This window comes from Sporothrix schenckii, assembly GCF_000961545.1.
Source record: "Sporothrix schenckii 1099-18 chromosome Unknown Cont44, whole genome shotgun sequence".
Classification (NCBI taxonomy): domain Eukaryota; kingdom Fungi; phylum Ascomycota; class Sordariomycetes; order Ophiostomatales; family Ophiostomataceae; genus Sporothrix; species Sporothrix schenckii.
This window is the reverse complement of record NW_015971145.1, coordinates 5,227,524-5,246,351: the sequence shown is the minus strand read 5'-3', so window position 1 is coordinate 5,246,351 and position 18,828 is coordinate 5,227,524. Positions and strand designations below refer to the sequence as shown.

General features: G+C 55.2%; 4 protein-coding genes across 4 annotated transcripts; 3 read left to right on the top strand and 1 right to left on the bottom strand.

Annotated features, from left to right (window-relative positions):
* Positions 1 to 1,698: 1,698 nt before the first annotated feature.
* SPSK_09212 (ferrochelatase) lies at positions 1,699 to 3,115 on the bottom strand (the record flags this gene model as incomplete). The annotated part of the gene is made up of 2 exons (XM_016735789.1): positions 1,699 to 2,748; positions 2,861 to 3,115. The coding sequence occupies 2 exons, from the start codon at positions 3,113 to 3,115 to the stop codon at positions 1,699 to 1,701; spliced, it is 1,305 nt and encodes a 434-aa protein (XP_016588378.1).
* An 823-nt stretch (positions 3,116 to 3,938) lies between these two features.
* Positions 3,939 to 6,227, top strand: SPSK_08665 (ATP-dependent DNA helicase 2 subunit 1; the record flags this gene model as incomplete). The annotated part of the gene is made up of 2 exons (XM_016735256.1): positions 3,939 to 4,007; positions 4,086 to 6,227. 2 exons carry the CDS (start codon positions 3,939 to 3,941, stop codon positions 6,225 to 6,227), a joined length of 2,211 nt encoding a protein of 736 aa, XP_016588377.1.
* A 1,686-nt stretch (positions 6,228 to 7,913) lies between these two features.
* SPSK_09375 (uncharacterized protein) lies at positions 7,914 to 9,137 on the top strand (the record flags this gene model as incomplete). The annotated part of the gene is made up of 1 exon (XM_016735948.1): positions 7,914 to 9,137. One exon carries the CDS (start codon positions 7,914 to 7,916, stop codon positions 9,135 to 9,137), a length of 1,224 nt encoding a protein of 407 aa, XP_016588376.1.
* Positions 9,138 to 16,213: 7,076 nt separating this feature from the next.
* SPSK_08602 (C6 finger domain protein) lies at positions 16,214 to 18,693 on the top strand (the record flags this gene model as incomplete). Its single annotated transcript, XM_016735194.1, has 2 exons — positions 16,214 to 16,756; positions 16,855 to 18,693. 2 exons carry the CDS (start codon positions 16,214 to 16,216, stop codon positions 18,691 to 18,693), a joined length of 2,382 nt encoding a protein of 793 aa, XP_016588375.1.
* Positions 18,694 to 18,828: the final 135 nt, after the last annotated feature.

Sequence of the window (18,828 nt, the reverse complement as noted above, 5' to 3'; positions counted from 1 at the left end):
ACAACTGGCTTCTCCAGGCTAGTTAACTTGGCTGACTGTCGCTGAATGAAAGAAAGGCGTATTCCGCCTTTCGACTCTCTGTTCGGGCTGATGGGCCCTTACTTCCTTCTTTGGTTGTTGTGGTCTTCTTCCATCGCTCCTGCCCTGTGTTTTTGACAGGGGTCCGGTTTTCATCGCCTGCCAAGACCAACCGCCATTTAGGTCCCGCTGTGCTGGAACCTTCAGGACAGCAGATTGTCCAGCAAAGCAGCAACCATTCCAACAAGATTGTGACGAAAGCAGCGTGATAGCAGGGACATGCGACTTTTTTTCGCACACGGCTAATCATAAGATTCGACAGCAGGCCGCTCCCTATTTGGTGATGCGTGTACGGATTACGCTGTACGACATGTATCGCGGAAAATATCTCTTCTACCGCCCAACACCCACTTTCTGGAGTGCACGACAGCAGACGCACACGGCTAATCCGAAGAGAGCAGTGCGTGTCTGCATGGGCTCAGAGTGAGCACGGAGCATGCTGTCTGCATATCCGTTCCTTTGTCCCACAGGATCCTCATGCTGCTCCATAGCTGGGTCCCCCAGCGCGGTACCGCATGGCTTGGCTGATGGCCATGGACTCTTTATCTGGCCGTTTCGATGTTCCGGTGTGGATGGCTCGAATGTCGGCATTCGACACCGCCAGAAAGGTAGGGTTGTTGTCACTTTGACAGTGCTTAGAGCAGTCGGCATAGGTGCGCTGCCTTGTCTTACCGACTTTCTACAGTTGCCGACGCACGGCCATTTTGTTTCGTCTCTTTGCGGTGTTCCTCTTTCTAATTCTTTTTTTTTTTTATCTTTACCACGCACATCTGCATCAGACCTGCATCGCGACGTCCTATCCTTTGGTCCAGGACCACCACGTGTGGGCAGGACATGGCCAGTCGTCTTCGTCATATGTCGACTGCAGGAATGGAGAGAGCGATTTACACAAAGCACAAAGTACCAGATACAAAAATTACTTGCTCGTACAGGTTGTTGTGGTTGTTTCTGGGATCTAGAAAGCAGAGCCTTCCCGCATCAAACACCATGATGAGCTGGGGGTCGCGGTGCAGATTTCGTGCAGCATGCAGACGAACCAACATATGCTGCCGGTCGGCGTTGCACATGTTGGCCGTGTGCCCGTGTTTCGTCTGCACGCCAAGCCAAGCTCTCGGAGCTGTTTTTATTTGCATTTTTATTTGCGTCTTTATTTGTATTTTTATGTCTTTTCGTTGCACGCGTGGCGGATAAGCTCCGTGCTCGTCGCGGGAAGCTTTGTCCTACGGCCCGGGATCGTCCCGCCGCACAGCCCACCTCGTCTGTGTCCCTTCGTTTTTCTCTTCTCGTTTTGCATGTGTTATTAGCATAGCGAGATCGGCGGCACAGACTTCAAATGAACACGTCAAGGCGAAAAAAGACCGGATGCAGGGGTCAGAGCCATGGCCAAAAAAGAGTAATATGTATTATACATGTTGGAACGTTTCTATCCAGTCAGAACGAACCAGCTAACGGCAAGGAAAAGCAGATATGCCTTGTACTTTTAAGTTTTGATAAGCCAAGAGGAGGCAGACGCAGACCAGCCAATGAAGAGAGAAAAAGAATGCAGATTGACAGCAAGATGCCACAGGCGAACTGCAGTGGCAATTGCAGAACCAACAACAGAGACGAAAGTTCTGCCTATTATACCCTTGACTGCTGCGCGGCAAAGAAGTTTTTGGACTCCAAACACCGGTCGCTCTTGCAGCCGGGACACCGCAGGCTCATCTGCGCCGAACAGGCGGTGCCGCTCTGCAGGTGGCTGTGGGCCAGGCTAGCGAGGGCGTTGATGAACGTCGGGCTGCCGTTCAGACTCTCGACGCGCTTGACGGTGTCCTTGTGGCCAGACTCGCCAATGACCTCTTCGTCGAGCTCGTAGAGCGTCTCAATATGGTCGGACGTAAAGGCAATGGGGATCAGGACCAGGTCCTTTTGGCCCTGGGCAATGTACTGCTCGACACTGGACTGGGTCTGCGGGCCCAGCCAGGGCTGCGGGCCAACCTGCGACTGCCAGCACAGCCGGTAGCGGTTGGAGAAGCCGAGGCGCTGGTTGACGGCGTAGACGGTGGCGGCGACTTCGGCCGGGTATGGATCGCCGCGGTTGACGACGGTCATGGGCAGGCTGTGGGCCGAGTAGAGGAGGACAACGTCCTTGCGCCGCGCCTCGGGGTATTCGGCCAGCTTGGCCTCGATGTTCTCGGCAAACGCCTCCACGAGACCCGGGTGGACGGGCCAGCGGTCGATGACGCTCCAGGCGATGGAGCCGTCCTGGAGACGGGCATTGGTCGACGGGTCCCCGCCGCTCCGCTTGCCCTCGAGCCGCTGGCGCCACTTCCACAGCTCATTGAGGCTGCTGCCGGTGGTCGAGCACGAGTACTGCGGGTACTGCGTAAACGCAACGGCGCGGCCGCCGCGGCCGCCACCGAAGCCGTCCTCCAGCAGCTGGCGGTACATGTGCTCGGTGAGCGGGTTGGCGTAGCGGAAGGCGACGTAGGGCTTGTGCGGCGCGGTCTCGGGCGACAGGCGGTCGAGCAGCTTGCACATCTCGGCGCACTGGTACTCGGACCACTTGCGGATGGGCGAGCCGCCGCCAATGGCAGCGTACTGCTTCTGGATCTTGGGGGTGCGGCGGCGCGAGATGAAGGGGCCAATGTAGTTCTGCAGGCGTCCGAGAGGGATCAGGTCGCCGTCGGCCTACCACGATGCACGCAAAGGTCAGCGGCGGTCTGCAAACAAACAAATAAACAGATAAACAATCCATTCCCCGAAGAAACTCCGAGTCCATCCCCGAGACCGGGATACTCACAAATAATCGGCTGAGAAAGTCGCCAACCTCGTCCGTTGTCGACGGGCCGCCCATGTTGAGGAAGACCATGGCCGTCGCGCCTTTGGAGCCATGGTTGTCCTGGGTGACGGGCGGCGCCTGCACCGCAGTGGCCAGGCCACGGTGACACTGGATCGAGAGTGAAGATATCGGAGCTACAGTAGAGACGGAGAGCGACGTCTGCAGCGTCCGCGCGCCGAGGCGCAACTGCCGAGCAGGCTGTCGCAACGCGGCCATCGTGCCTAGGAGAGGGGAAGTGGGCGTTCGAAGGCCGAGAAGGAGACGGTACCGTCGAGCAATGCGTCGGCTGGGGCCTCTGCTGTCGGAATGGAGGTGATAATCAAAGTGGCGATCGAGGCCGAGGCTCGACGAGTCAATGGGAAGACGGGTCTGGATTGAGAGTGTTAACAGCGGCAGGACGCAATTGAAAGGCAGCAAAGTACTCCAGAGCTCAGCAGAAAGCAAAGGAAACGAACCACGAGAAATTCGACACGAACGAGCGGAAAACTCACCAAACACCGGGGGATGATCTTTTGTCGCATGTGCAACTTGTATTTCTTTCTAGGCTGTTTAGGCGGAGAAGCTGGGCTCCAGTGACGAAACCAACTGCAAAACTCTGGTGTCAGGTGGAGGCAAGAGCGCTGTTTCTTCCTTCCCGTTGGAGACACAAAGTAGCCCCTCCGGGACCCGCCTTCCTTGTTGGTTAACACGTCGTACACTGTCACTACGGCGCCATTGTCCAATGACAGCGGCCTTAAAACTCATTTAAACCACGTGATTCCGCGACAGACAGCTCTTTCCACAGGCGCAACGGCCTGAGACCGCGCCGCGTTTTTGGGGCCTGTGCTGCCTGACGTGCCGCACATGGCAGGTGCTAGCCGCGCCTCTGTTGCCTGCTTGGCCCACTTTAGCAGCTTCACGTCGAAGCTCAGCTTGAGCCGAATATATCGCCAACACTCGTACTCAGGACTCGATCCGGGCCATGGCCAAGTGGTAGCAGATCAATTGGTTTCTGCTTCAATCTTTATTGCTTCTCATTCTGTGATAAAAGGCACCAATCATGGCGTCTCGCGAACCCAATTTCAAGCGCGAGGACGAGGACGACGTCGACGAGGAAGTGGACGACCTGGTATGACGTCTTTTGTTGATCGATACTCTGTTTCAACAAGGAAAACACCCTAGAACAACCATTAACACTGTCTTCCAGAGCTACAAATCGCAAAAGGATGCCATCATCTTTGCCATTGACGTCAGCACGTCGATGCTGGAGCGGCCGCCACCCAGCAAGTCACGCAAGGCAGACCAGGACAGCGCAGTCTCGGCGGCGTTGCGATGCGCGTACCAAATCATGCAGCAGCGCATCATTACACAGCCCAAAGACATGATGGGCATTCTGTTGTTTGGCACGGAAAAGTCCAAGTTCCGGGAGGCGGCCGGCGACGGCGATGGCGACGACGACAAGCACATCGACCGTGAAGACGGCAGCAAAGAAACGCAAGGGGGCGGCTTGGCCAATATCCGCCACCGCGGGCCAGGCTACCCACACTGCTATCTGTTCATGGACCTGGACGTGCCGGCGGCCGAGGACGTGAAGGCGCTCAAGGAGCTGGTCGAAGAGGGCGAGGACCCGGACGAGGTGCTGACTCCGGCGCCGGCGTCTCAGCGCGTGGCCATGTCGAATGTGCTGTTTTGCGCGAACCAGGTATTTACGACCAACGCGGCCAACTTTGGGTCGCGGCGACTGTTTATCATTACGGACAACGACGACCCGCACGCGGGCGACAAGGCGGCGCGGTCGGCGGCGGCGGTGCGCGCCAAGGACCTGTACGACCTGGGCGTCGTGATTGAGCTGTTCCCCATCAGCCGCGCGGGCCAGCCCGCGTTTGACCTGAACAAGTTCTACGACGACATTATCTACCGCGACGCAGCAGACCAGGACGCCCTGGACGGCGGCGGACACAGCCACGACAGCAGCAGCAGCAGCAACGTGGCCAAGGCGTCCGACCGGGTCTCGACGTCGCGGTCGGGCGACGGCCTGACGCTGCTGGCATCGCTCGTGTCCAACATCAGCGCCAAACAGACACCCAAGCGGTCGTACTTTTCGAATCTGACCTTTGAGGTCGCGCCGGGGCTCAACATTTCCGTCAAGGGCTACATTCTGCTGAATCGCCAAAAACCAGCGCGCACGTGCTACGTGTGGCTCGGCGGCGAGCACGCGCAGATCGCCACGGGCCAGACGACGCGGATTGACGCCGAGTCGGCGCGCACGGTCGAGGCGGGCGAGACCAAGAAAGCGTACAAGTTTGGCGGCGAGTACGTGTACTTTGCGCCGGACGAGCTCAAGGCACTCAAGGAGTGGCCGTTCCCGGACGGGTGGAAGGGCAAAGGCCTGCGCATCATCGGCTTCAAGCCGAGCGTGCTGATCCCGCCGTGGGCGTCGGTCAAGCGGTCGACATTCATCTACCCGAGCGAGGAGGACTACGTGGGCTCGACGCGCGTGTTCGCAGCGCTGTGGCAGAAGCTGCGGCGGTCGGGCAAGGTGGCTATTGCGTGGTTTGTGCCACGCGTCAACGCGAACCCGCTGCTCGTGGCCATTATGCCGTCGGGCGGTGGGAGCCGTGCCGATGGCGAGCAGGGCGAGGGTGAAAGCGGCGGCAACGACGACAACGACGACAACGACAACAGCAGGGAGCCTGCCAACCCCATGCAGCTGCCGGCCGGTCTCTGGCTGTACCCGCTGCCGTTTGCCGAGGACATTCGGCGCGTCGACGACGGCGGCCCGCCGTTGCCGACGTGCGACCGGATCACCGACCTTATGAAGCCCGTGATTGAGAACTTGTTTTTGCCCAAAACGGCCTACAACCCGGCCAAGTATCCGAACCCGTCGCTGCAGTGGCACTACAAGATTCTGCAGACGATGGCGCTCGAGGAAGAAGTGCCCGAGCACGGCGAGGACCTGACGCTGCCCAAGTACAAGGCGATTGCCAAGCGCGTCGGCGGCAGCCTGGCCGAGCTCAAGGGCGTCATCGACGAAGAGGCGCGGGCGCTGACGTCGAAGCGGGCTGTGAAACGCGGCGGCGACAGCGACGACGACGAGGGTGGAGACGCAAAGGGCAAGCCGCTGGCAAAACGGCCCAAGAAAGCGGCGGCGGCGGCTGGGGCGTCGGCGACTGGCGGTGCCGGCAAGATGACGGCCAAGGACCTGCGCAACGCCGTGAACAACGACAAGCTGCAGTCGATGCAGGTGGCCGTGCTCAAGGAGATTCTAGCTGCGCGGGACCAGCCGACGTCGGGCAGAAAGGCCGATCTTATAGAGCGGATCGAGCAGTGGGTGGAGGCCAATTTGTAGGCGAATATGTCGCTGTGTATATTGATGTTTTACGTTTTGTCTTGCTGTATACTACAAAGATGGTACACTGCAAGAGGCCCGAGACCGGTCGAGGTCATCACCGGTCTATGAATTATGTTTCTGCTACGAGGACAAGTTTGGACATTGTCAGGACGATTCAAATGGAGGCAGAGGTGTCCTTTACTTGTTATTCTCCCCACGGCAACATGTCGTGTGATTATGATGCAAAGAGTGTGTTTTGAAAAGTAAAGCGCGTACTTTGGAATAAATATGAAATTGAATCAGTCTTTTGAAAAGCCATACAGTGAAACCAACGAATCAATAAATAAATGCTTTACGAAACGAGAGCACCACCAGATGGTAAAACATACAAACATTTGAGAAAACGACATACCTTTGCCTTAAAATGAATTATTATTTCAGGCTCCGATAATTATACCATTGCGACTTAAGCATTCACAGCTCTATATTAATTACAACACCGACAAATTACGTCGTACACTGGTTAATTACGTATAAATGAATGCATAGAGGAACCATAATTTCTTCCAGGTACGGTCATCGGATAAACGGTGCAAGGTGAGAAGATGGAGTCTAAAATATACGGAAGTAATCAAGTAAGAGAGAAGAAGAAGAAAGAAAAACAAAATAGAAAGCAAAATAATGAACAGAAAAAAAAAAAGAAAAAAACAAGAACAAGAAGCCACAGGCATTTATCTACTTCCTCCCATTCTCTCTTTCACATCTTCTTGTCATCTCGTCTTCCTCGCAGCCGTCCCCTCCTACACCACGACTCAACTCTCAACAGCCTCATATCCACATACAAAAGCCCCTCATCCAACATCCGTTCTATTTTGCCTTGCCGCTTGGACGTCGTCTAGATATTGGACCCGTTGCCATTGTTTAGCCCGCCTGGAGCGTTGGACGTTTTCGTGCCCTTTTGCCCACTTTCGTGCCGTTCGTGTGGTCAAGGCTGTTTATAGAGAGGCGAGACAAAATAAAAACAGACAATGGCACATAAAGACGCAACACAATGTCAATAAGGCGCAAAGCGAACCGCATGGCCACGACTCACACCAGGCCTCACCCGGACCTCGTCCAGGCCTCACTCAGACCTCACCCCATCTGCACTCCAAATTCGCTCTTCGTGGCTCTGTGTTGACGGGTGAATCAAATCTATCTCGCTTCTATTCACCTCCACTTTTGGCACACGTCTTAACTATTTTTACGGGCACCGTCGGTTTTCCTACCGAAAATAGGCTTTCTTTATTCACGGCTTTCCATTTCTCCTCCTCTCGGCTCGTCTTTTGTCTTTTCGTCTTCTCGTCAAGTTTGTCTCTTGTCGTGGCCCCCAGTCTCAATCTCTTTTTGTTTATTTTCTCCCCTTTATAAAACAGGCCATTGCGGCCGGCATTGCCTGCCGTTGAGTCTCCCTTCCATTTTCTCCTCCCTTTTCTCCTTTCTCTCTCTTCTTCTTTTCTCTCCTTTCTCTCCCTCCCCTCTTCTCTTTTCTACTTCTCCCTCCTTGTCCATCTCCGGTTTCACGACAGGTCTCCATATTTGAGTCTTGAGTCTTTCGCTCGCTGAACCCTACACTCGTTTCTGTCTTATTTCATTCATCTCCTTTTTTTCCTCTACACGCTCTTTACCTCCCACTTTCCCACTTATATTCCAACTGTCCCCATCATGCGTTTCTCATCGGCGTTGGCCCTTGCCGTCGCCCAGCCCGTTGCCGCGGTGCTCGTTTACGTTACGTCGTACTCGGGCACGCTGACGTCTCTCAACCTGACGCTGACACACGCCAAAGCCAACTCGACCTCCGGCCCCAAGGCCCGCATCCAGCAGCTCGCCGTCAACGCCGGCTGCGCGCCGCAAGCGTCGTGGCTGACGCTGGACAAGCCCAACGGCATTCTGTACTGCCTGGACGAGAGCTTCGGCAACCCCAATGGCAGCCTGTCGTCGTACAAGACGAGCGCAAACGGCACGTTGACGCAGCTCAAGCGCGTCGAGACACCGGCAGGCCCCGTCTACGCCACCATCTACGGCGCGGGCGGCAAGGGGCTGGCCGTCGCCGAGTACCAGGGCGCGTCCTTTTCGTCGTACCGCAAGGACCCGTCGTCGCTGGCGACCATCGAGCAGGTCACGTGGACACTGCCGCATCCGGGCGCCAACGCCACCCGCCAGGACACGCCGCACCCGCACGAGGTGATTCTGGACCCGACGGGCGCCTTCTTCCTGGTCCCGGACCTGGGCAGCGACCTCGTGCGCGTGTTTTTGATCAACCAGACCAGCCTCGAGTGGACGCCCGTGGCGCCGCTGGTCACGCCGCCCGGGACGGGGCCGCGCCATGCGTCGTTTGTCGTCGGCGACAAGAACCAGACGTACCTGTACCTGACGAGCGAGCTCGCCAACACCATCACGGGCTACGAGGTCACCTACAATGCCAACCAGACGCTGTCGTTTGCCCAGATCTACGTGGCGCCCACCCACGGCCCGGGCACGGTGGTGCCGGCCGCGGCCACGGCCGCCGAAATCGTGACGTCGCCCGACCACCGCTTCGTGCTCGTCACAACGCGCAACGACGCCGCGTTCAACATTAGCAGCTTCGACGCCAAGCCGAAGAACGGGACCGCCACGGCCGCCGCCGCCCAGATCGTGTCCGACTCGGTCACCACGTTCGCCGTCGACCACGCCACGGGCAACCTGACGTTTGTGCAGCTGTTCCCCTCCGGCGGCCAGGTCCCGCGCCAGTTCTCCATCAACAAGGCCGGCACGCTGCTGGGCGTCGGCCAGCAAGGGTCTGGCCGTGCCGTCTTTATCAACCGCGACGTCAAGAGCGGCAAGCTGACGGGCTTTGCCGGCGCCGTCGACATTGCCGGCGAGGTGACGTCGGTCGTCTTTGACGAGTAGGCATGGGAAGCGCACGAGGGAAAGAATAAAAAAAGGCAAAATAGCGGAGAGGATGGTATATGATACAGAGACATTTGATCGTGGTAGCGTAAGTCAAATGAAATCAAAGATTATATTCAAAGTAGTGTACATGGCCATGCTTGCCGTCGTGCTGCCTTCGTTTGATTACCACAGACTGACTATGGGACCGTCCGAGGCTGTCTGACATATCCCATGCAATCTGTATGAAGCAGCCATCTCTTGATACATCCAGCCAGTCCGTGATCGACAGCAGCCTGACTGCCCAGTTACACGGTTTACAGGCAGCTCCCTACGACGTACTTCCCTTGACGTTGCCATTACGGTGACAGGCGTCGGTGCTTTCCGCGCTCTCCGTCATATTCCAGTGTGATGTAGACGGCTGCATGACAGTTAATATAGAGCACACGGCGGTCTACCAAGAACCTACGGCCTTTGTGCGCTGCCCCAACTAGCCAGACGATCTAGATCTGTCGCGGCTTGTTTTTCTCGCTTCTTGACTCTGCATGTGACTGCGAAGCCCTGTCCTTTTGCTTGTATTTGTAGAGTGCCTAGACAGAATCGCCCAGACATACGGGACATGGGAACAGCCCTTCATTCTTTTATTCGCCTCGCTGGTCTGCAATTTTGAGGTGGGGTCAAAAGGTCAAATTAGCCGAGAAGGACAGGTTGCCTTGGATGGCTCCATGGGTCCTCGCCCACGGAGCACAAAGTGCTCCAGAGTTCCAAAAGAGGCAAAAAGGAGATCGACACAGTGTCAAGTGAAGCTCCAAAGGGTGCTGCCATGTCCGAAAAGGGCAAATTACGCTTGCCACTGCCTTACGTCGTGCGGACGTACATGTGAATACGATGTACTGTTTCGGTGGTCCCGTTCCGGGTCCGAGTCGCTTGCGGCTTTTGTTGCGTCTGTCTGCCGTGTCCTGGTCCTGGTTCCAGCGTCCTAGATGCAGGCAAGTGGGGGGCCGGAGTGACTGATCAAAATGAGGTAAAAACAAAAAGCAAAAGGAGGCAAAAGGAGGCAAAGCGAGGCAAAACGAGGCATGACCAGAGTCGCCTGTGGCAAAAGCAAGGACGGCCAGCCTCAACACTGTAATTCAACGGGCTTAAGCCTCGGGGTCCTTACGGAGGTTAGACCTGAATACTGGATAATGCAGACGGGAGGCACTTGCTCCCGTTGTCTTCTGTTTCTCCCTCGTATATTGCGGAACGGCTGTCTTGGTCCATGCTCTTGCCCGCCCCTTTCCTCCTGTTTTATTATTTATTAATCTATCCACGAACATGCCGACGAACCTGTCATTATTTGGTGACGTTGTCACTTTTATGCTCACGGTGATTGCTGCTTGATCCTGCCCACAACCACAAACTTCAGCAGAGATGTCTATATCCCGCCTCTTATTGGTGCTCTCCGTCTCAGAGTCGGCCCGTTAGATGCAAACCAGCTACGCACAAGCAGCAGGCCATAATGGCAAAAGGAGTGTGCAAATCACAAGGCAAGGAGGCCAAGGTGTAAGCTGGCCATTTTGCCGCCCGCTGTGGTCTTGTTTCCAGGTGGTTGGGGACAGGTCTGGGCGAGGTAAGCGAGAAAGAGACGGGTAAAAGAAAAATATGAAAAAAAAAAAAAAACGTCGACGAAGAGCTACAAGGAAGGTGAAAAAAAAGAAAAAAAGGAAGAAAAGAACGACAAGGGAACAAATCACGCAGGCACGTCCTTGCACACGGCCTGGAGGAACCCTGGGACGGCAGTGGCTGGGCGTAGCCTGGGAGTAGTCTGGGATAGCACTCCGACCCAAAGTTGACGTCGTTCAATCTTCTCCACAGCTTCGACAGACAGCAAACAAACCCAGCGGGGACCAAAAATCAGGAGTCGTCTGATGTTCAATACTGCTGCTCTTGGGGCTGGGTCTGTGATCTAGGACGGGAGCGCAATGCGTCTGTCGATCGTTGACAAGCAGAGATATGACCGAGGTGACAGTTTCCCTCCTTTTTCATCGCTATTTTCTTTCCTTTAATTCTTTTTTTCTGTTTTCATACAAAATGTTAAAATATGGCATCCTTGGCCAAGACATCGAAAGAGCCATGAATTCGACCTGATACAACTTGATACAATACAGCATGGCCCTGTGCAGGTCTGTGATACTACCCGTCTGCCCCTGTCATTAGATCCTCCGCCTCTCCACTATGAAGTGCAAAATGTCCTGCAGACTGCTTCTCCATCGCACTTCAGAGCATTGCCGCCATTGCGACGCGTTCTATGTCGACATGTCTTTGCCTCTCGACCCGCAACGTCCACGCTGTTATTGATCCCTCGAACCACGCCGCATCTCACATTGGCATCTGCCTGCCTTGTGACCATGCTCCGTCAGTTGTATGCACAAACTGCGGGACTGCTCCACACTGCTTCTGGCCTTCACGTGGGCCGTCGTCCGCTGCACGGTGTCACCTGAGCGGCTCTTGTATGAGGAAGGTGGAATGTGGAAGGTGGAAGCTCGAAACGCGAAAAGTAGTGGGAAGCCGTTGGCGAGCTGTGCACTGGGCCTGCAGAAGCCCTATTCGGCTGTGCCGCAGGATTGCTGCCGGGGCTGGTCCCCTGATCTTTTGATCTTTTACCTGTTTATGTATTGTCCTGTTGACCACGTACCTGGCGGGTAGTCTGGGACGACTGTCTTTTGACTTTGCCCGTCAAGGTGAGATTTGGAGCCTCTCTGAAAAGGAGCAAATGGTTGTGTAGCATTGCTTGGGGAGAGGCAGCCGTGCAAGTTTCTTTTCATCGGCCGTCTTGGGCCACGTTTCCACGAGCCAGACACGCCAAACACACAGAATGCGTCGTACTTGCGCGTCCCCTTTGTACGCACCCCGATAATATTGAATATCGGTACGCGCCTACCACGACATCTTCTTTCCTCTGCACACTTTCTACCAGCGGTGTAGATCGTTTCCCTTGTGTGGGGGTACCGGAAAGCTTCATGACGGTGGACGTTGGTATTGTGCGTCGCCTTCGCCTTTCGAATCGTCTCTATGGCTTGTTTCCCAACAAAAGATTTGGTGGTGGCATTGATATCAATGCCTCGGATGCAAGGCGAGGTCCGTCATGTGCTCCGTACTTTGCACGATGATATCAGGACACGCGTGGTGGGGACGTCGAGGTCGTATTCGAGGCAAAGAGACAACCGGGGAAAAAAGTGAAATTATACGGCGTACCGTCGTCAACATAACAGGCATTTTTCTCAATGTCTCGATTGTGTGTCGAGGCGATGCCACGTGACCAACCCTTCGGTTGACATAAATCTAGAATAGGAAACTGCACCATCACGGACACACAACGCGGTGAATCATCCTTCGTAGCTTCATAGGCCGTACGCACCCCGCACACCGATACTCTATACATGGCTTCCGCTCGTCCTCCACCGTTGTACTCTGTGCCTGTACGCCCCTTTTTACCTTACTTTTATTGTTGCATCGCTTCGGTTCTTCTCGTTGCTGTTACAAGATGTTGCAAAACGTCGGTATATCGTCCGTCGAGCGTCGTACGTCCATATTGATGTCCTGCTTATGGCTCTCCTGTCCACCTGTATGCTATCTCTACCGCTTTGGCCCTACCATCCATCGATGTGGAGAATGCTGGGGAACGGTGAAGAAGTGACTTGGGAAAAGACAGGGGTGGGACGAGAAAGGGGGGGGGGGGGTAGGAGAGGGGAAGCAAGGTATTTATGCTAAATGCAGAGATGCAACAAGGGCCTGTTGAGGGCATGGTCCGCAGAGGTACTCCGTACGCCGTATAACAGCTACATATAGCAGCTTGGAGGCGAAAGAAGAGATTGTGCGGAAGAACCAGCGAGTGATGGAAAAAACCTGAATCGTCAAAGGATGAGTATCTCAAAGCCTCGTGGACCGTTTGAGTCGAATACGTCGTCGAATATTGCTTTGCTGCATCTGTCAACACTCTATACAGGGCTTCCAAAAGCTCGCGCATCAACACGGAAATTATCATTGCGTAGTTGCGGGTAGCCGTTTATTTTTAAACACGTTCGATTCACATACTGGTAGTCAGAGATGATAGCATTGTTGACCTCCTTGTCCTGTCAACCATTGCATGCCATCTCGCTTGTCTCCTTTCAGTTCTTGTTCTGTTTCTATCGTCGTTTTATCCCCTACTTTTTCCCACGGCCTCATTTGCCCCTATCTTCTGCTTTTGATAGTTTGGTTGCCAACTTAGCCGAGAAACCGGTGTGAAAAGGAGAAAGATTGGTGAACAGATAGGCAGGGATGGCGAAGAGAGAGAGAAAACAGAAGGGAAAAAATGAGAAGAAACGAGTAAAACAGAGACGAAAAAAGGCCGAACAGCTAGGCTTCTGCATCTGCCAGTTGTTTCGGATCAGCTTACAGCTTGTCCCGGCGTCATACAAGAAAAGTATGGTCGACAAGCTGCCTGCACGACGTCCGAAAAGAGCCACAGACACCCAATGCGGAAACAATGCTTGCCAGCAACCCACAGGGGGGCTCCCTTCAGGATCCTGGATATGCTATACCACCGCCCTGCAATAGCCGTTCCCGTCCAGGCGCCAGCCGGATGCAGGCAATCTGAGGAAAGATTTTGGTTCGGGCGTGATCTGATGCAGAGCACCAGGGCAACAGGGGCCCCCAAGGCCAAGGCCTCTCAGGCCAGCAGACCTTGGTTTGGCCGAGCACCGTGTACCAAGACCCAAGTGCCATCAGCCTCGTGCAGCGTCTGAGCGTCGAAGCGGAACGGCCTGCTGGCTGGCTTCCATTCAACCGGTTACTGTCACCCTGCCTCGAGCACAGGGTTTTATCGGCCCTCCATTATCTGCATTGGTGTTGTCGTTGGACCTATTGGGAGTGGTGTCCGTTTATGTTGTCTCAAATCTTCAAAATCGTCAAAATCTATTTATGCCGCTGTCACTTGGTGTGCACTTGCCGTGGTAGAGACGTGCAAACTGAGCGGATAGCAGCAAGCTCTCAGGCTTCTGTACATATGGACTCTACACGTGCACTGTACAACTGTACGCTGCAATGCATTGATATTTTGAAGCTGGGAAAGAGCGACCACACCGATGATCAGCGAAAAAGATTACATAAAACGAACGAGGAAAGCGCTAACCCCAGATTCTCCAGATTCATGCGCCCCTTTAGCGACTTTCTCCAGGAAAGGAAGGGTCGCACCGTCGAGGCAGGAGACAAGAGAGTTGATACATAAAATAGATAAAAAGATAAAAAAAGAAGAACCGAGACGGACACGCAAGACAAAACAGCGAAACATACGAGGCATACGTCGTATAAAAATCAAAGATTTCCCATCAGAACCGCCTCCGCCATTGTACTGTCACATTCGACCCCCCCTTCCCTGACTCTGACACCCTTATTTCTCCATCGATTCCCATCCATTTCATCCAAGTCCCACTATGCTCCACGCCACCCCCCTGAGTCGTTCCTTCCCAGTCGACACGCCCCCTCCCTCGATCCTTCCATTTCATCGTCAGTTTGGCTCTGTCCTTCCTTCTTTTTTCTCTTCCTTGATCACCACTCAACAAGATCCCTGGTGCTTCTCCCCGCCCTGAGATTTTGTGATTTCGTGACTGCCAAAACTGATTGACCTGACCAACCGTCGTAAGCGCTGTTCGTTTGCCCATCGTGCGCGTGCATCACCTGCGAAACTGGCTCCAGGACACTAGCAGCAGAAAATAAAGAAAATAAAAAAGAATAGAAGCTAGTAGTGCCGCTGAATATTAGGCCCACGCCGTGACGCCGTTCGTTTCTTGGCTCTCGCGCTGACACTTTGCCGTCGGCTCTGCCGCATCACAGGTCGGTCGCTCTTGCCTCCAGTGAAGAAAGAAAAGCCTGTCAGTTTCCTCCTCTGTTCGTCCCCCCCTACCTCCTTCCTTTGGAATCGCCTTTCTGTTCTTTCCGCTTAACGTGCAAGTTATCTGGTCCTGCCTCCTTCCACAACATCAAGAAAGGCTGGCCGCTTCGTAGAATAGCTTCACTGCGGACCTTTTAGCCCCGGAGCGTAGGGCGTTTTGGCTTTGTTTTTGCCTTTTGCCTCTGTCTCTCCATCTCGACGTACTAGACTGCACGCCCTCCGCACCTTCCTCAACCCTCCGCAATCCCCAATTTACAGGGTTGCTCTTTCGGTTTAACGTCATATTTCCGTCTCCACTTGTGACCCCATTTCCTGTCCCTCCCCCCATACCCACATGCGGCCCTTTTCCTGCCTTCGGCCCTCACACCTCACATTTCACGTTTCCTCGCTACTTTTCCTCGATTGCCCCCGTTCACTTTCGTACGATCCTCCGTATTTTGTTTCTTGTATCTGCGTGGCATTGTTCTTTTGGCTGCAACAATGACCCTCTGAGCCTGTGTCGCCTGTCGTCTGCCCCGGACCCCATTTCTTTTGAATAATACCACACCCCTCCCCTCCTGTTCCTTGTTCCCTCTCTCGATATTTTTATTTGTATTTTATTTTTGCCGTTCTTCATCTCGCTCTCACGGCTTCCTTTTCCCTCCCTTTCCCTTTTTACCTTGCCATCATCCTCCGCCCGTAGCCGTCCCTTTTGTGACGTCTACACTCATCTCACTTTCCAACTTCGTCTCGTCTGCTACCCTGCTCCGCCTCAGAGGCAGGTCTTTGCGAGACGAGGAGCTGGCCTCGATCGACGGTGATCTCTCAAAAACGGAAATCTGCTTTGCAAGGCCGACCGCGTGGCAGAGCATCGACGACCAACGGTCACAACACTGGACTGAACCGGCTCGTGGAACCCCACGATCTGCGAACCACGTCCGTCATCCCGGATTGCAAAAAAAAGTTGAGACGAACATCCTGCTCGATACTTCGCCACTATCAACGTACATCACCAGGACGGCAACGCCTTTCTCAACCCTCGACGACCACTACGCCGTATCTTCTGGCCAGCCTTTTTCACCCTCTCTTGGTGAAGGGTGACTGGCCCTGTTCGGGATACGGGTCTTTTACGTCGCCAACAAAAGCGTCAGCGTCAACGGCAACAACAACAACAACAGCAACACCGCGTTGACCAAATTTCACCATGACGACGGCACTTCCTCAGGGTTTTTCTTCTATTTCATCGTCTTCATCCTCCTCCTCCACCGTCATCCCCTCGCACATTAACACCAGCACACTGAACAGCCTTGGCGACAGCGGCGGCTTTGTCCTGGACATTCCTTCGCCTGACAGCAGCGGCGGCGGCGGCGGCAGCCGTGGTGATCTGAGGTCGCCGACAGCAGGTATCAAATCACAGCGCACTCCAAGCTTTGGCCGTGACGGCATCCTTGGCTCTGCCCAAAAATCACGCAACATGTCGACACAGTCATCAGGGTCAGACACAATTCTGGGTGGCGGCAACAACAACGTTGGCAGTAACAGTAACAGCAGCAACAGCGGCAACAACAGCAGCATTGCCAACAATAGCAACAGCAAATCAACCGGAGCTGGATCGGTTGACGTCAAGCCCAACGGCGCCTCTCTGATGGCCAACGATCCTAGCGACGACGGCATCAACCCGCTGAAACGGCGCAACACAGAAACTGGCGGCGGCGTCGATTACCCACGACGGCGAGCGACGATTGCGGTATGTGTTCTTCCCCACTCGTCTCTGTTTTTTTTATTTTTATTTTACGTAGTATTGTCATTCCTACTAGTTCATTGCAATTTTGCTGACGCCAATAGTGTGAGGTTTGTCGCTCGCGCAAGTCGCGGTGCGATGGCACCAAGCCAAAATGCAAACTCTGCACAGAGCTCGGCGCCGACTGCATCTACAGAGAGCCCGGCATCAAGCTCGATGCCGGCGACAAATTGATCCTCGAGCGCTTGAACCGCATCGAGGGCCTTTTGCAGATGAACCTGGCCGCCGGCCACAACAACGGACTTTCTCTCGCTGCAGCGGCTGCGCAACACTCGCAGGACTCTCCGTCCAGTCTCAGCAATGGCGGGGCAGTGGGCGGTGGCAGTAGCAGTGTTGGCGCAAACGGTGGTCTGGGCAGCCTGGGTGGCACAGGCGGGGCCCCAGACGGCGGAACCAACATGTGGTCCGAGGCGACGGCTGCTGCGGCCGCTGCAGCGGCCGCCAGCGGCTTTGTATCGGTCATCCCCGCCGGCGGCATCGGCACATGGACGAGTGCAACCAACATCTCGACCATGCCGAAAGTGCACACAAACGCAGCCTTGCATCTGCTGCAGTGGCCCTTGATTCGCGATCTCGTCTCACGGCCCTACGACCCGCAAATCATGTTGCAGCTCGAGATGGCACGCCAGCCTCTGCACTCGCTCACCAAGACGCCCTGCGTTGATTTGTCAAACACCGCAGCCTATATCGAGGCCTACTTTGAGCGCGTCAATATGTGGTATGCCTGCGTCAACCCCTACACGTGGCGTAGCCACTACCGCAGTGCCCTGTCCAACGGCTTTCGAGAGGGTCCCGAGAGCTGCATCGTGCTGCTGGTTCTGTCACTTGGTGAAGCCAGCCTGCGCGGCAGCATCTCGCGCATTGTGCCACACGAGGACCCGCCTGGGCTGCAGTATTTCACGGCCGCCTGGGCTCTTCTTCCCGGCATGATGACATCCAACAGCGTGCTGGCCGCCCAATGCCATCTACTGGCTGCTGCCTACCTATTCTATCTTGTGCGGCCGCTGGAGGCCTGGAACTTACTCTGCACAACGAGCACCAAGTTGCAACTGCTGCTCATGTCGCCGAACCGCGTGCCGCCCGAGCAGCGCGAGCTCACCGAGCGCATCTACTGGAACGCACTGCTGTTTGAAAGCGACCTGCTAGCCGAGATGGACCTGCCGCACTCGGGTGTGGTGCAGTTTGAGGAGAACGTCGGCTTGCCGTGCGGCTTTGAAGGCGACGAGCAACAGGCCGTCGGCCGGGACGATCTCTGGTACTTTTTGGCCGAGATTGCTCTCCGGCGTCTTCTCAACCGGGTCAGCCAGCTGATTTATTCAAAAGACTCCATGGCCTCGACCACCAGTCTCGAGCCCGTCGTCGCCGAGCTCGATTACCAGCTGACGCAATGGTACGAGAGCCTGCCCAGCCCGCTGCAGTTCCCCTTTACGCGCACAATACTTGCCGATCCGGTACAGACCGTCCTGCGCCTGCGCTTCTTTGCCTGTCGCACCATCATCTACCGTCCTTACATTCTTGCCGTCCTCGACAACGAGCAGGCCGTTCTTGACCCAGCCGTGCGCGGAGCTTGCCATAAGTGTCTCGAAGCGTCGGTGCGCCAGCTCGAGCACATTTCCGCCCACCACGCGGGCCACATGCCGTACCTGTGGCAGGGTGCACTCTCAATTGTGTCTCAGACACTGCTCGTCATGGGCGCCTCCATGTCGCCCTCACTCTCCAACATACTACTCACCATTGTGCCGCACCGCGACGTCCTTGACCAAATCATTACCGACGTCGTCGTCGAGATTGAGCGGTACGCAGGCCTGGCGCCCAGCTTGGCTCTGGCGGCCGAGATCATTCGCGAGGCTGAGGTGCGCCGGCGGGCCTTCCTGAGCGGGTGAGCAAACGACTACCCGAAAGACAGCATACGTCACTCTCGTCCACAGTCCATCGACCAGAGAGTGGCCAACAATCTCCAACGCATATGCGAATAGACGAAACTCATACACAGCATATTTTGTCAGCTACACACATAC